Source organism: Mesoplodon bidens (assembly GCF_964165515.1).
Source record: "Mesoplodon bidens genome assembly, chromosome: 11".
NCBI lineage: Eukaryota > Metazoa > Chordata > Mammalia > Artiodactyla > Ziphiidae > Mesoplodon > Mesoplodon bidens.
This window is the reverse complement of record NC_138167.1, coordinates 56,162,832-56,178,676: the sequence shown is the minus strand read 5'-3', so window position 1 is coordinate 56,178,676 and position 15,845 is coordinate 56,162,832. Positions and strand designations below refer to the sequence as shown.

At 37.4% G+C, this 15,845-nt stretch overlaps 1 protein-coding gene across 2 annotated transcripts in view; it reads right to left on the bottom strand.

The window, feature by feature from the left end:
* SLC2A13 (solute carrier family 2 member 13) overlaps positions 1–15,845 on the bottom strand; it is a 470,241-nt gene that overhangs the window by 118,263 nt on the left and 336,133 nt on the right. Inside the window, exons 5-6 of one of the 2 annotated variants that reach the window (XM_081248366.1) lie at positions 12,499–12,662; positions 6,116–6,236 (exon numbers count right to left, since the gene is read on the bottom strand). The exons of the other annotated variant lie outside the window; for it this stretch is intronic. Of the exons in view, the coding sequence (XP_081104492.1) occupies positions 6,116–6,236; positions 12,499–12,662 (285 nt within the window). The remainder of the gene's footprint in view (positions 1–6,115; positions 6,237–12,498; positions 12,663–15,845) is intronic. 2 annotated transcript variants of the gene reach the window in all.

The window sequence follows — 15,845 nt, the reverse complement described above, 5'->3', positions numbered from 1 at the left end:
CCAGATGTCAAATTCGGTACTGGGTATTTAAGTGCTAGCAAAAAACATGTACAATTATTTGGATGGAGATAAAGGTACATGATAAGGTTATGTGGGCTTTTTGTTTCAAATCTCATTTTCCCTTTCAACTAATTTAATTACGTTTATCTTAAGTCTGTGGATATTATTCAACAGATATAGCATATTTTCTTCTGTAGTTTTATTAATATTAACCTCAAGGCCTATTAGCCTGTACCATCAGGCCCAAAAAAATTAAAATATGTTATTTTTAAAGGAAATCAATAAGTTTTAGAAAATAAAATTCAACAAAAGTAAAAGTCTCATTCACAGTATAATACTATATTCATTGTCAAGTTGCTAAGAATTATTAGAAACAAACACATTATCAGTCAGCAGGATTCCAAATACTGAAAAAAATGGGGGGGGGTAATAGGGTTTCTGCACATTTCTAAGGTCATAAAAGAGTTTTATGATTGAATCTAACAGTCTCATAGTGCTAATGCCAATGACATGTGCTCAATCACACAAGGTTGGCAAAAGGAGAAGAAAAGTGTAGTGAATACAAAATTATTTTTTATTGTAAATGAACTTTGAAGAGACTAATTATAATTAGTTAGGCATATACAGTTTCTCAAAACTAGTGTCACCACCATAGGGAGGTCTATAGATGAAGGAACGGTTTGTCAACTTGGATATTTGGAAACTTCATTTAGAGAGGGAAATATGAAAATATTACTCTATAGCAAAAGAGCCACATTGATTATTTTTGTACTCTTGGTTTAATAATGTCCAAGAAGAAAAAAAAAAGGAAAGAAAGAAAGCTGGCAGTTATGCAGTTAAAAAAATACTGAAGCGGGCTTCCCTGGTGGTGCAGTGGTTAAGAATCCACCTGCCAATGCAGGGGCCACGGGTTTGATCCCTGTTCCAGGAAGAACCCACATGCCGTGGAGCAACTAAGCCCGTGCGCCACGACTACTGAGCCTGTGCTCTAGAACCCGCAAGCCACAACTACTGAAGCCTGTGAGCTTAGAGCCCATGCTCTGCAACAAGAAGCCACTGCAATGAGAAGCCCGCACATTGCAACGAAGAGTAGCCTGTGCTCGCTGCAAGTAGAGAATGCCCGTGCACAGCAACGAAGACCCAACATAGCCAAAAATAAAAATAAAATAAATAAATTAAAAAAAATACTGAAGCATATGGCAGTGGTTCTTAATGAAAAATGTACTGGAATCACCTACTCTCCACTGTCCTGGTGAGGCAGATCTGTGGGAGTGAGGGACAGGTAGCTTTAAGTACCTCCTCAGATGGTTCTGGGTAACTTTCAAATGAAAAATATTAATAGCAAAAAGAGCAGTGAATTAGAGGCACAGTCCCTTTAGTCAATTTCTCCTTCAATTACCCCAACTCATTTCCATGATCTATTCTACCTGGATGCTCACAGTTAATCAATTACTTATTTTTAATTCCTGTTGATTTTTCTCTCTTAGATATATCTAGAATCTGTCTACCTATTTATCTTGAGTATCACCTTCATAGTCTAGGCAATTATCAATCTCTCTCATAGACAATTCTAATAATCAGTCTGCCTATATCAACATGTGCTCACTGTGCCCCAGAGAGAAAGTTTAGAATAGAAAATCTGGTCAAGTCATGACTTAAAACTGCTTAAAATTAAAACACTACTTAATACTGCTTAAAACTCCTCTTCTTCAAAAGATGGGAAAGATTTCTATCCATCATCACAATCTCATCTCCTATTATAGGTTTTATGGATGATAACAATGGCTATAATATTTATTGAGTGCTTATTATGTGCTGAGTGCTGTTTTAGGTGCTTTCCATATATTAATTCATCCTTACTATAATCCTATGAATAGGTGCTCCAAAATATTTTTTAAATGCATGCATGCATGAATAAATGAATTAGTGGCAATGTGATGAAAGCCCTAGGACAAGAGTACCTTGCAATTCTACAGCTGTATACTTTAAGATATATGTTTACTTTGAAGGGTTTGAATATAATGAGATCATACTTACAAATAATAAAAAGTCAAAGATTCGAGGGAAGTGTTACATAGGAAACGTTTGAATCCTCAAAGCTTGGATAGCTCTCATAAGAAAATATGTTTATTAGTAATTTGAGAGCATGGAGCTTAAGGCCATATTAAGAGTATGCATGTGTATTCTTATACGGATATATGATTCAGATGATACCCCCACTAGAGTTATTTCTTCTAGCCTTTGTTGGCACCCTGTGACTGTACACAGCTTTAGCTGCAAGAAAGTGGATCTGAAAGGTGTTCTTTTTTTTTTTTTTTTTTTTTTTTGCGGTACGTGGGCCTCTCACTGTTGTGGCCTCTCCCGTTGCGGAGCACAGGCTCCGGACGCGCAGGCTCAGCGGCCATGGCTCACAGGCCCAGCCGCTCCGCGGCATGTGGGATCCTCCCAGACCGGGGCATGAACCCGTGTCCCCTGCATCGGCAGGCGGACTCTCAACCACTGCGCCACCAGGGAAGCCCTGAAAGGTGTTTTTTAATACACTTGGTTCACAAAATCTAACCAGGACTTGGAACAAAATACCATCAATTAAAAAATTAAAAATTCTAAAAAGGGTAAGTTCTTATTAGAAATTATTTAGGGTAGTCAATGTCTTGGGTCCAAAGTCATTAGTGAGCCCCAACCTACAATATTTTTGGTTCTAACCTACCTGGTGATGCCACACAATCAATATTTATTTAATTAACATAAAGAACAACCATTGTTCCTGAACCAGCCACTTTCTTAAATCTTCTACTCTACTCTAGTCAGAATGCATTACATACTAGTCACTGTAGAATATAGATTTCTACAAGTGGAGGTGCTGAATAGAGGGGCCTATGTATTTAAGTTTTATTAGGTGAAAGTATATTAATTTCCAAAATGGAGAAAAATTTACACTCGCACCAATAGTATACAATGTTCTTAAGATACGAGGAGGGGGAAGGGTAAGCTGGGACAAAGTGAGAGAGTGGTATGGATATATATACACTACCAAACGTAAAACCGATAGCTAGTGGGAAGCAGCCACTTAGCACAGGGAGGTCAGCTCGGTGCTTTGTGACCACCTAGAGGGGTGGGATAGGGAGGGTGGGAGGGAGGGAGACGCAAGAGGGAAGAGATATGGGGCTATATGTATATGTATAGCTGATTCACTTTGTTATAAAGCAGAAACTAACACACCATTGAAAAGCAATTATACTCCAATAAAGATGTTAAACAAAAAAAAAGATAGGGCTTCCCTGGTGGCGCAGTGGTTAAGAGTCTGCCTGCCAATGCAGGGGACACAGGTTAGAGCCCTGGTCCGGGAAGATCCCACATGCTGCAGAGCAACTAAGCCCAGGCGCTACAACTACTGAGCCTGCGCTCTAGGGCCCGCAAGGCACAGCTACTGAGCCCACGCACCACAACTACTGAAGTCTGTGCGCCTAGAGTCCGTGCTCCACAAGAGAAGCCACAGCAATGAGAAGCCCATCGACACAACTAGAGAAAGCCCGCACGCAGCAACGAAGACCCAATGCAGCCAAAAATAAATAAATAAAATAAATAAAATTAAAAAAAAGATAGATACTAAACCATCTCTCCTTTGTTATAAGGCAGAAACTAACACACCATTGTAAAGCAATTATACTCCAATAAAGATGTTAAAAAAAAAAGATAGATACTAAACCATCTCTCCCTTTAAATCTGTTTTCTTTGTTCAATTTTCCTATATGGATCATTCCGAGAGGAAAACATACCACCTATACTTACAGCATGAACATTACTCATCCTAAGGTCAGGCAAACATGACTGTTTCATGTTTATCTCCTTTTTAATTTTTATTTTTCTTCTAGTCTTATTGAGATATAACTGACATAAAGCATTGTGTAGTTTAAGGTTTACAAGTATAATGATTTGACTTATATACATCATGAAATGAGTATCACAGCAAGTTTAGTGAATATCCATCATCTCATATAGATATAAAATTAAAGAAATAAAATAAATCTTTTTCTTGTGATGAGAACTCAGGATTTACTCTCTTAACAACTTTCATATATGTTGTATATTGTATGTTTCATGTTTATTGTAAAGAAATGGGAAATGTGTATAGGTAGTTTTAACAACAACAAAATCAGTAAGGGGACTGCAGATATATTTTATAAAATCACTCAGACTATAAATACATGTTATCAAATTCTCACAAAGCCTAATATGTTACTCTGAAAGAAAGCACACAAGAAATAAGTGTTTTGCATACTCAGTGACTCCCAGAGGACATCTAAAATTTGGTTCTGTTTTCAAAAATTGCTGCCCATTTTTGTGATAAGAATAAAATTAGGTTGTACCACTTCTCTCACTCCACTACAACTTTATCTTATATTGGTAGGTGATAGTATCTTATTGTCACTTACCTATATCGGTAGGTAGATGATAATAACTTAGATGGATCAGGAGGATTAATAGATTGATGATCATAAATTGCTGTGCAATGAATTATACTATGGCAATAAATATTTTTATTTAAATTTTAAAAGTCGATGTCAGGAAAACTATTTCATTATGGAAATCATTAGAAAGTTAGTTATTCCTTTCCTATATCAGAACTTCATAAAAAAATTTTTTCATATTCTCTGGCTGACTTTCTGCCTTTGTTGACTTGACAGTGTATCAATCTTATTCGAGTCTAAACTGCTGCATATAAATCAGACACCAGATCTAGAGGGTATTCTAAGTTGCTCAAACAATAGTAATTTTTTAATAATTTGTTAGAGGTAACTGTGTTAAAAAACATTTAACTTAAAATATCTGTCAAGAAAAACAAAATTAGGGTATGCAGAATTCTAGCAATGGTCTGTCATCTTTCTAGCAGTTGAGGTGATATGTCCAAAGAAAGTAAAGATCACTACATCCAGAAATAGTCTACGCTAAGGGTAACTTCTTTTAAGACAGCTTTCAATCTCCTTTAGAACATAAAGACTGTTAAAAAAAAACAAAACAGTAAAGCGATAAACATATAAGCTATTCATTTCCAAAGGCAAGTGGATATCACAATTAGCAACCAGAAAGACATAATAATATATGTCTTCCTCATTGTTGTAATGAGAAGGCACCATAAATTCTGTTCAAGGAGAAGCTCCTAGTGATTCCAAGTGGAATTTAGTATATCAATGTAATGTTTTAATTTCACATAGGAGTATCTGACTTAATAAATCATTTACCCATTGATTTGAGACATGTCTGGTTAGTTGTAGCTGAAGGAATATCATTTTTTGTTTTTAAAGCTATTGTATCCATATATTTTAAAGGGGTCGCTAGCCTTTCCAGCCACTAAAATGAAGTAAAAAACTTTGAAACTCTCCTGACACATTTATTAATTGATCTGTTCAATCATTCAATCTTTAATTAATTCACTTGCTCATTCTTCAGTCCATCTGTCAGCCCATGTATGCATCCAACTATTTCTCCATCTATCAATCTATCATATAGGGTGTAAACTGTTAAACTTAATGAGCTCTTAAACCTGCAGCTGACCATTAAAACACTCTCTCCTACCAACTCTTTCCACTTTCTATTGCTCTGCAAGAAACCTAGTAGTGAGAGGAAACATTATTTTCTGCTTAAGTGAATGAGGTGATACCTGTGGAACACAGTGAAGATTAATTGCTAGAATATCCAGATGATAAAAGACTGTATCAGACATGTACATCATGGAAAAGTTTAATTACTGATGAAAGTTCTTTATTTCCTCTAGAATGTAGATGTCACCGAGTCATATACGATATAAAATAGTTTCACAGTATTCCTGCTTAGATTCTTCAATATATATACTTTCAACTTCCAGAGAAACATCACCAAAATTGTGTCTAGTAACTCACTTTTCCTTAAGCATGCATTTGCACATGCTGTTCTTTGTATATGCTCTTTCTCTTACTGGTGGTCCCTCCCTAACACCTTTCCCATTTTCTTCCTTTCCACCATTAAGTCTGGATACCTAGCAAGCTCCTACTCACCTTTCCTATTTTAGGAAAGTTATAAGCAAAACAAAAAAGTTACCAGAGTTAGGTTAAGGAAGGGGACCATTATAAAATCTCACCTGTATCTTGTGCAAGAAGTGTTCTGATCTAAAGGAGCTATTGGATTAAAAGTGATGGGTGGAGAAACCTGGGCTGATAGCAGAAATCCCAAAGCAAGAATAATGAGTGCTACGGTGGTACCTAAAAAAAAAAAAAAAGTTTTACATCAGAGAAGAATTGACAACATTCTTCCAAAGTGGACTGGGTTTGGCAAGACATATCTCTAAAAAAATACCTTGATCTATCTTCACTGGATTAAAAAAAATGATCCTTACACATATATATTGTCATAAAAACTCACTAGAATATTCACTGTGAGAAATGACAAGAGTAAAATGCAAATCAAATACATTTGCTAGCCAAGCAGTAGGTTGGTTAATAACTTTCCAACAAACACCATCTTGGATTGCTGTCTCAAAATCAATTAATGTAACCAACATTATTGAGTGCCTAATATGTTAGAAGTATGAAAGGCAACAGATTTACACCAAGTGTTCCTTTCATTACCAAGAAAATTGTTCTAGTGTCATTCAATCGGCTAAGACCCAAATAAGTAAACTAAAAAGTAACAAACTAAATATATCAAAAGCAGTTGAAAGAGTTTCTCATTAAAAAGGAGTGGCATTTTGTAAAGACTTAAAATGTCAGAAATGACATAACACATATATTCAGTTGTCTTTCCTGTTGGCACTTGGAAGTGGAATATTTGTCTTTGACTTTAAGGTACAGAATGTGATTATATGTGTCACTTAAAAAGCTCATTTTTGAGTCCCTGATAGAAATACTGATAGTAAATAAGAAAGTTTTCAAATTTCTGACTATTGTTCCAGCCATTGTGAGGATTAAAAAAAGGGTCATGGGAAGAAAGGAGAAAGAAAATATGGCTGCATTTGTTTGTACAATTTGAATGAGGCAACATGTTTAAAATATGGAATTCAGGGAGGTCATTTATGTAGCAATAAAGTTTCTATTAGATAAATGGGAAAGTAATTTAAGAATGACCAAAAATATTTTTTAAATGGACAAAAGAACAACTTTGGGACGCACTGTGAAAGTGCAATTGGATTACATAATAGGTTTGTGTTTAAGATAGAGGGGATGTGTCAAGTTAAGCACTGTGGTTAAGTCCTAGCTCTGCTGTTTCTTGACTCAGTGATCTTGGGCAAAACACTCGACCTTTCCAAAATTCAATTCTGTCTGCTGAAACTGGGGCTTAGTGAGAATGCTCACCTTGCAGAATTGCAGTGAATTTTAAATATCACAATACATTTGAAAGATTTTTATAATGTTAAAAAATGTTAATTATTGTACTATAATTATCATTAGAAACAGCAGCAGCAGAATATTTTTAAAACTCTGGAAAAAAGTTGAAAAAGGGGGAGGAGGCTTGAAGAAAAGATCAGAAGCCATTTTACCACACCAGGCTGAAGAGGCATGAATCTAAAATCACAGTTCATTTTCCCCTTGTTGGCTTAAAATTCAAACCAGAACTAGGAATAGTTTGAGGTATTACTTTCTCAAAAACTACCAAGCCCTGAATTGGGAAACACAACAGAAGTCTGTCTTTTAGAAAGAGAAAAGATCTATTAGGCTTGTAAATAAAAATTATCCCTCTCTCCTCAAACAAAGCAAAATAAACCATGAGTTTTACTGTTACTTGTCTATGAAAGAAGCTGGGTCCCTAAGTATTTTCCCAAATTACCTACATAGAATATTATCATGGGACAGATAAGATTTGTTTCAACCTGGAAAAGTTGATACTTTTGGATGTGAAGGAAAGATGATACTCTTCTTTCATAACACTACTTAAATAACTTGTCTGTGATAAACTGTAAACTCTTAGATGGTGTACCTAACACAAACTAATATATGTTCAATTCTAGTGCCTAGCATAGAGCAGATCCCATAGTACCACAGATTTTTGCAATACTGGCTATTTTTGAAGAAAACAACAAAACATGTTAAGACTATTCAGTTGAGGTCATAGGGTTAGTATGGGACAAATATACTAGATGAGAGTTCTGCAGTATGGATATTATATCTCTTGGATCCATCTCTAAAAAAGTCCAACCAACTTGCAAAATTTGGGGAAAAAACCATTTTGGATATAAAAAAATCCCTAAATAGTTGAAGGTTTATCCTTCTTAAACACAAATTTATTTTTATTTTGACCCATTGGGGATGGAAATCTTTTAAAAGTCAGTATCATTCCTTTACTTTATTACATATAGTTGTATTTCTCAATCCTGGCTTCCTATTGGAAAGCAAATCTTTAGAATGTATCTCAACCTCTGAATCAGTGTCTCCAGAAAATGGGGATCCGGTAACATGACTCCACAGGTGATTGTGATACCCAGACAGGGTAAAAATCCTTATGAGACGATAAACTCCTTAAGGGAAGGGAATGGTGTCTTATTGGACTTTACTTATGGAATACATTTTTAAAACGATCACCTCGCCCTTCATATACTCATATATCTTTAAGGCTTAAAACTACTTGAATTATCTATTTCCTTTAATTTAACAAATTACAGATGTTTTATCAGTCACTTGTTAGTATTTAAAGTTGTTATAGTTGTTGTCAATGATCCATTATTGCAACCTAGATTTGAGTCCAATACAGGAAGGCCTTGTATGAAAGGATCTTCTCCACTGTACTGGGTAGGTTGGGGACATTCTTTATATTTTAAGAGAAGAGTCCCTCTTAACCAAGTATACTGTCACATTTTGGAATTCTGATATCATTTTCCTAATAAAAATGTTCTCCATAGGAGGTGAAGTGTGTTGGATAAATAGTATTCTCAAAAACATCTGATGAAATAAGTTACCTTAATTACCTGGTACAGGGTGTGGATTATTAGTAAATACTCAGAAAAAAATAATTTCCCTCCCTAAGACTCTAACAGAACACACTTCTTGTGCATAAGTATCACCTGCACATATTCCAGACCTCATCTTCAGAGATTCTAATTTAGTTGATCTGGGGTTGGGTCTCAAGAATTCACAATTTAAAATAAGTATCCCTGGCAACTCTGATGAAGACAGCCTGTGAGTAATGTTTTAGGAAATATTCCACTACCAAAATATCTGGCAGAAAATAACACAGTGTTTCTGGTTTTCTGATTTATAAGCAATAAAGCTACATAGATATAAGCCTTCCTCTATTTAAAAGGATCAAGAGGTTGTCATTAAATTCGTAATATTTACAAGAAAGACCAGTTCTCTTAGGGAGCTTTGAAAATATTAAAAGTCAGAACACCACAAAATGTCCTACATTTAAAATTATTCATGGACTATATATTTTACATTTCTTTGTATAAAGCGTTCCTTTGTCCTGGTTTAACTAAATACAGTTTATTTGTAGTAATTTTTAAAGAACAAGTTCCTATTGAAAAAGTTATTTTGATAAATTTTTTTACTATTTTTCACCCTATATAATAAAATAAACCATAATTAAAAACACAAAATAGGGAATAAAACTTTTGAAGTTAAAAAATTCTAGGCTAATTTAAGAAATTTTAAATAGAATAGTATTCTAATACTTAGCAATGGTAGAATACCAAATATATTATGATTTATTTTATTAGGTGAAAAATAGTGAAAAAACATATCAAGTTAATTTCTTTAAAATTTTAAAAATAAATAAATAATTAAATTCTTAAAAAAATTTTTTTTGGTGCTAATTCTTTAAAAAGTACTACAGGGCTTCCCTGGTGGCGCAGTGGTTAAGGGTCCACCTGCCGATGCAGGGGACACGGTTCGTGCCCTGGTCCGGGAAGATCCCACATGCTGTGGAGCAGCTGGGCCTGTGAGCCATGGCTGCTGAGCCTGCGCGTCCGGAGCCTGTGCTCCACAACGGGAGAGGCCACAGCAGTGAGAGGCCCACGTACCACAAAAAAAAAAAAGTACTACAAATAAACTGTATTTAGCTAGACACAGACAAAGAAATTCTTTATACAAAGAAGTACAAAATATATAGTCCATGAATAATTTAAAGGTAGGACATTTTGTGGCTTTTAATATTTTCAAAGCTTGCTAACAGAACTGGTCTATCTTGTAAATATTACAAATTTAATGACAACCTCTTAATTCTGCAGGAAAGAAAACTGCCTCCAGGTTGCTCATAAAGGCAGTCCCTGGAATCTCTTGGTCTTTCCCCCAAGTCTTAATACTTTCTTTTAATAGTCAGGGATGGGCTCTGGAAATCCTTGGGGCAGAGGACCTACGTGGAAGGGTGAAACATGACATCAGCAAGAGGAGTTCAGGAAAGTTCCTGGATTCTGATGCAAGTTGATTTTACTTTATGGTTAAAACAACAAAGAATCACTCTTTGGCAGTAACACTACTGTGATAGCAAAATGCTTTGGGCATTTTACTGTCTGTGTCAGGCACTGTTTGAAATGTTATACGTGTATAAATGTGTTTAATCTTCATTAAAACCCTATGAAGTGGGGATTATAATTAACCCCGATTTACAAATGAGAGAATAGAACCTTGCTCAATAGCACACAATTCAAACCCAAACAGTCTGGCTTTATATCTACAATGCCTCAAAATCCTGGAATACAACAAACGAAGGGACAGAGGCTGCCAGTAAAAGCATTTTCCCATCTCAAAAATCAGCATTTTTCTCCAAATCTCAAAACCCAAATCCCAAATTCAAGACCTGAAATTCTATTTAAAAAATAGGCCTCTTGAGGTAGCAGAATACTAATGCCCTGTCAAAGAAAGTGTGTCCATTTAAAAATCTTTAAAGCAGCTATTACCTCTTCTTAGAGTTGACCTGAACCTCAGGCATCAGCAAATCCAATTTTCAACCCACTGTAGGAATTTGTTTCTAGCACATCACTGCCTGATGGCCATCTACCCTTTTGTTGAGAGTTTACCATCCTAATGAGGCAGCCCAATTCATTGTTGGATAGCCCTGATTATTAGGAATATTTTTCTTATATTAAGTAAAAAATCTATGTCCTCATAACAGCTACCATCTGTGAGAATATCTATTAGGTGTCTCTTTAGTCTTTTTTCTGGGCCTAAACACTTCTGGTTCCTTGAACAGGTTTATAAATATGTGGTTTTTAACCCTCACTTGTCCCTCACCTTTCCTCACTTACCCTCCCGCTACCCTATATACATTGGCTGTTGCGATTCCCTTTGCCTTTTAATCAGACAGTCTTCCTCCTGCCTTCCCCTCAGTGCTGACACTGCAGTTCAACTTACATTATTGAACTCAAGGCTTCCACTCAAGGCAAGAACAGAGGGCGGAAGCATTCCACTCTTCCTTCTGGAGTTAAGGGTCGGAGGGAGTATATGCTCTTAATAACTGGGTATGAAACTCCAAATGTATTTTCTCGTCAAAATCTGGGACAACCGCCTTGAGCAGTTCTATTAGATCAGTGGTTTTTTTTTTTGTTGTTGTTTTTTGGCGGTACACGAGCCTCTCAACTGTTGTGGTCTCTCCCGCTGCGGAGCACAGGCTCCAGACGCGCAGGCTCAGCGGCCATGGCTCACGGGCCCAGCTGCCCCGCGGCATGTGGGATCTTCCGGGATCGGGGCACGAACCCGTGTCCTCTGCATCAGCGGGCGGACTCTCAACCACTGCGCCACCAGGGAAGCCCTAGATCAGTGTTTTAGGTATAATTTAGTTAAAATAGAATTTAGATAATGCAGGCCTGGAAACTTTACATTTTAATAGAAAAATGTATTCTTACTCTAAATAAACTTATAAAGGAGCTATTAGAGGACAGCTAATTGATAAGTAGGAATCTGCTTGTATATTTGAAAAAGATTAGAAAATTATATGATGCAAACATGTGAAGACAATGATAGAGCTGGGTCTCATTTTGGCAAGTGAAACAGCCCTTGCATTACAGAGAAATAATAAATGGAATGGGTGGGGTTTAAAGACAAAGATACTTGAACGTGAGAAGGGGTTTTCTTATTTAGTTATCATAGGAAACATACTTAACCAACCAGAATTTACACTAGGATTTAGGCCTCGTTCAAACACAAAAAGAGTCTGTCCCTGCTTTGTGAAGAAATTTATGGTTCTAATGTTCCACTGTTGAAAGAACTTTGAAAAAAAAAGCTCCAAATTTACTTCCACATTATCCCAAATTTAAAAAAACTATGTTAAAAACTGAGTTTATGAATACCAAGTTTTCTTTTTCATTTTGTACCTTTGAGCAAAACTCAAAATAATAACAGCAAAATGCTACCCTCAGTAGGTTCAAATTGTTATTACAATTCTAATTTCTAGTTATATATCATAAGTTCTTATTAAAAAAATTTTCAGAGGAACTCTATTATTTAGTTATGAAAACTATATCAGAAGTGGTACTGTATTTTAAAAGGTTAACTTGTCATTAGAGAAAAGTTTTTAACTGAATTCTTCGGCACCTACCTGCTAAACTACCAAACGTAAGCTTTCTGCGACCCACTTTCTCAACAAGCCAGACACCCACAAGTGTGAAAAGGAAATTTGTGAAGGCTGTAACTGAAGCCAGCCATATTGCAAGTCTGTCATCTTCAACACCAGACATCTGCAGAATGGTTGCACTGTAGTACCTGGGAGGCAAGAATAAAACAATTGTTGTTAGTTATTCATATAGAAAAATATCTACCCGACTAAAACAGACCAGGAATAACTATTAATAACACCAAGTTAAGATGGGAATTCACGCAAACTATTTAAAGGATCACAATATAGAGACTGTGTTCAGATGAATTCATTTTTAACTTTGTATCAGTAAGAAGAAATACTCAAGCAAGTGAATAGAGGGCTGAAGCCTTTAAAAGTTGAATGTACCCCACACCTAGGGACAATTGACAGATGGTAGTTTCACTAAAACTACCAAGGATAAAGCTCCAACTCCATGGAATGAATCAGAAGTTACCATACACTGTAAATTTATGTACTTAAAAAAATAAAGAGAACTGCTACATATACTAATAAAAATGTGATATAATGGCAAAAATCTGGTACAAGTAAAGAACTTCTTCAAAGACACAAGGAGTAAGAATATATCAGTTTATCTGGCATCTGGTAAGGAGATAAGAAACTTACATTATGTACACAAAGAATGCCTTTGTGGTTCCTAGAAAGGTATACTCTTTAGTAAGCCTCCAGCACAATGTGCCTAGTTAGGTTCTATAGACTCATTTTGTTCCAAATGAATACACTGGAAACTGGCTCTAAAAAATCATGCCAACTTGTTGACACACAATGGGAGATATGTCTGGTACGTTTAAAGTGACATGTTTCTCATAGGACATTTCTTTTCCAGGGGAAACATCAGTAGCTGTATCAGAAGATTACTTAAAAGCGGCCCTTAAAACAAAGGAAGCAAAATACTCCTGGCAAATCATCTATGAAATGTGACAAAATTAAAATCCTGAAGATACATTCTGAACCATGGCTTTGCCTAGCTTTTAAGCCATTCCAAAACAAGTTAGCTTTACCCAAATCCAACAGTTGGCATCTGAGCAATGTATTCAATCAAGCTGGATATTTCCATAGTTACAATCTACAGTTTCTGGATATTAGGCAACTTTTTCATAATATTTCAAAAATAAAATCTGTTTGAATACATTTAAGTCTCATTGATTCATCAATGACTACTGTTTACTATTTTTTAAATTCTTATTTTATTTTTAAAATTTTTTATTGGAGTGTAGTTGATTTACAATGTCGTGTTAGTTTAACAAGGTGAATCAGTTATACATATACATATATATCCATTCTTTTTAAGGTTCTTTTCCCATATAGGTCATTACAGAGTATTCAGTAGAGTTCCCTGTGCTATACAGTAGGTCCTTATTAGTCATCTAATTTACGTACAGTAGTGTGTATATGTCAATCCCAATCTCCTAATTTATCCCTTCCCCCTCTTGCTCCACTGGTAACCATACTTTGTTTTCTACATTTGTGACTCTATTACTGTTTTGTAAATAATTTCATTTGTACCATTTTTTTAGATTCCACATATAAGCGATATCATATGATATTTGTGTTTGTCTGACTCAGTATGACAATTCTAGGTCCATCCATGTTGCTGCAAATGGCATTACTTCATTCTTTTTTATGGCTGAGTAATATTCCATTGTATATATGTACCACATCTTCTTTATCCATTCCTCTGTTGATGGACATTTAGGTTGTTTCCATATCTTGGCTATTGTAAATAGTGCTGCATTGAATATAGGGGTGCATGTATCTTTTTGAATTATAATTTCTTCTGGATGTATGCTCAAGAGTGGGATTGCTGGATAATGTTGGGCAGGGCCATGTTAAGGGGTGCATTTTGAGGTAGCTATGTGCTCAGTACGACTTTAGGCAGCCTGTCTGCTAATGGGTGGAGCTATGTTCCTGTTTTGCTGGTTGTTTGGCCTGAGGCGTTCCAGCTCTGGAGCCTGTAGGCTGTTGGATGGGGCCACATCTTGGTGCTGAAATGGGGACCTCCAGGAGAGCTCACGCAGATCAGTGTTTCCTGGGGCCTCTGCCACCAGTGTCCTTGCCCCCACAGTGAGCTACAGCTGACCCCCGCCTCCTCAGGATACCCTCGAAGACCCCTAGTTAGGTGTAGCCCCGGTTCCTATGGAGGTATTGCTTTGTGCTGGGTCCCAGTGGACCTGAGACCTTTGTGCACCCTCCGAGAGTGGAGTCTCTTTCTCCCTGAGTGTGGAGCTCCTGCACTCAGGCCCTGCTGGCCTTTAAAGCCAAATGCTCTGTGGGTTCTTCCTCCTGATGCATGATCCTCAGACTGCCTTGGAGGGCTATTTTTATGTGGGAACATCCCTGTGTAGGCTGTGTGGGTTTAATATTTTTTGGTGTGAGTGCTGTTTTTAGTATGGATGTCTGTTGCCTCTCACCTCAGTGCATGCTGGCTGTTATCCCCTTGATAGGAGGTGTGACTGTTGTTGTGGTGACCAGAGCCCGCACTGGATATTGAGCGGGGCCTGCCCTTTGCTCTGTGGTTGTCACTGTCCTGTCAGGGGCAGGGCCTGCTCCCTAGATGTTGGAGTAGAGGGCCCCAGATCTGTTTCTTTTTTTTTTTTTTTTGCCGTACACGGGGCTCTCACTGTTGTGGCCTCTCCCGTTGCGGAGCACAGGTTCCGGACGTGCAGGCTCAGCGGACATGGCTCACGGCCCAGCTGCTCCGCGGCACGTGGGATCTTCCTGGACCAGGGCACGAACCCGTGTCCCCTGCACCAGCAGGCGGACTCTCCACCACTGCGCCACCAGGGAAGCCCCCCAGATCTGTTTCTGAGCTGTGTTTCTGAGCTGTGGTATGAGGTAGGCAGGACTGGAGCACTTCCACTGGGAGAGAAGCCTCTGAGTTTTCCTCTTCTGGAGCTGTTCACTTGTAAGTGTACTCTGCTGTGTCACTTTTCACCCGTTGTGCGGGCTCACAAATTACACTGTTGTTGGAAATGGTCTCAGCCCCATTTTAACCATGGGTATGCTGGCAATTGGCCCTGGTGTCTCTAAGGTATTGTTTTCACTAGGCCTCCAGCGCAGATCCACCGAAGTCAGGTCCCAGGACTGCAGTAATCGTGTACCTGGACCCGCTGTAGGAGCTATGGAGGCACCTCAGACTCTGGCCGGGCCCAAACCCCACCTGTACGTGCCCACAAAGCCCACAGCTGCCAAAGCTAGACCTGTCTCAGCTGCAGTAGTGCTCTTCCATTCGGATGTTCTACAGGTGCTGAGTTTACAAAGCCGTTAGCGGGGCTGTAAATCGTGGTTCC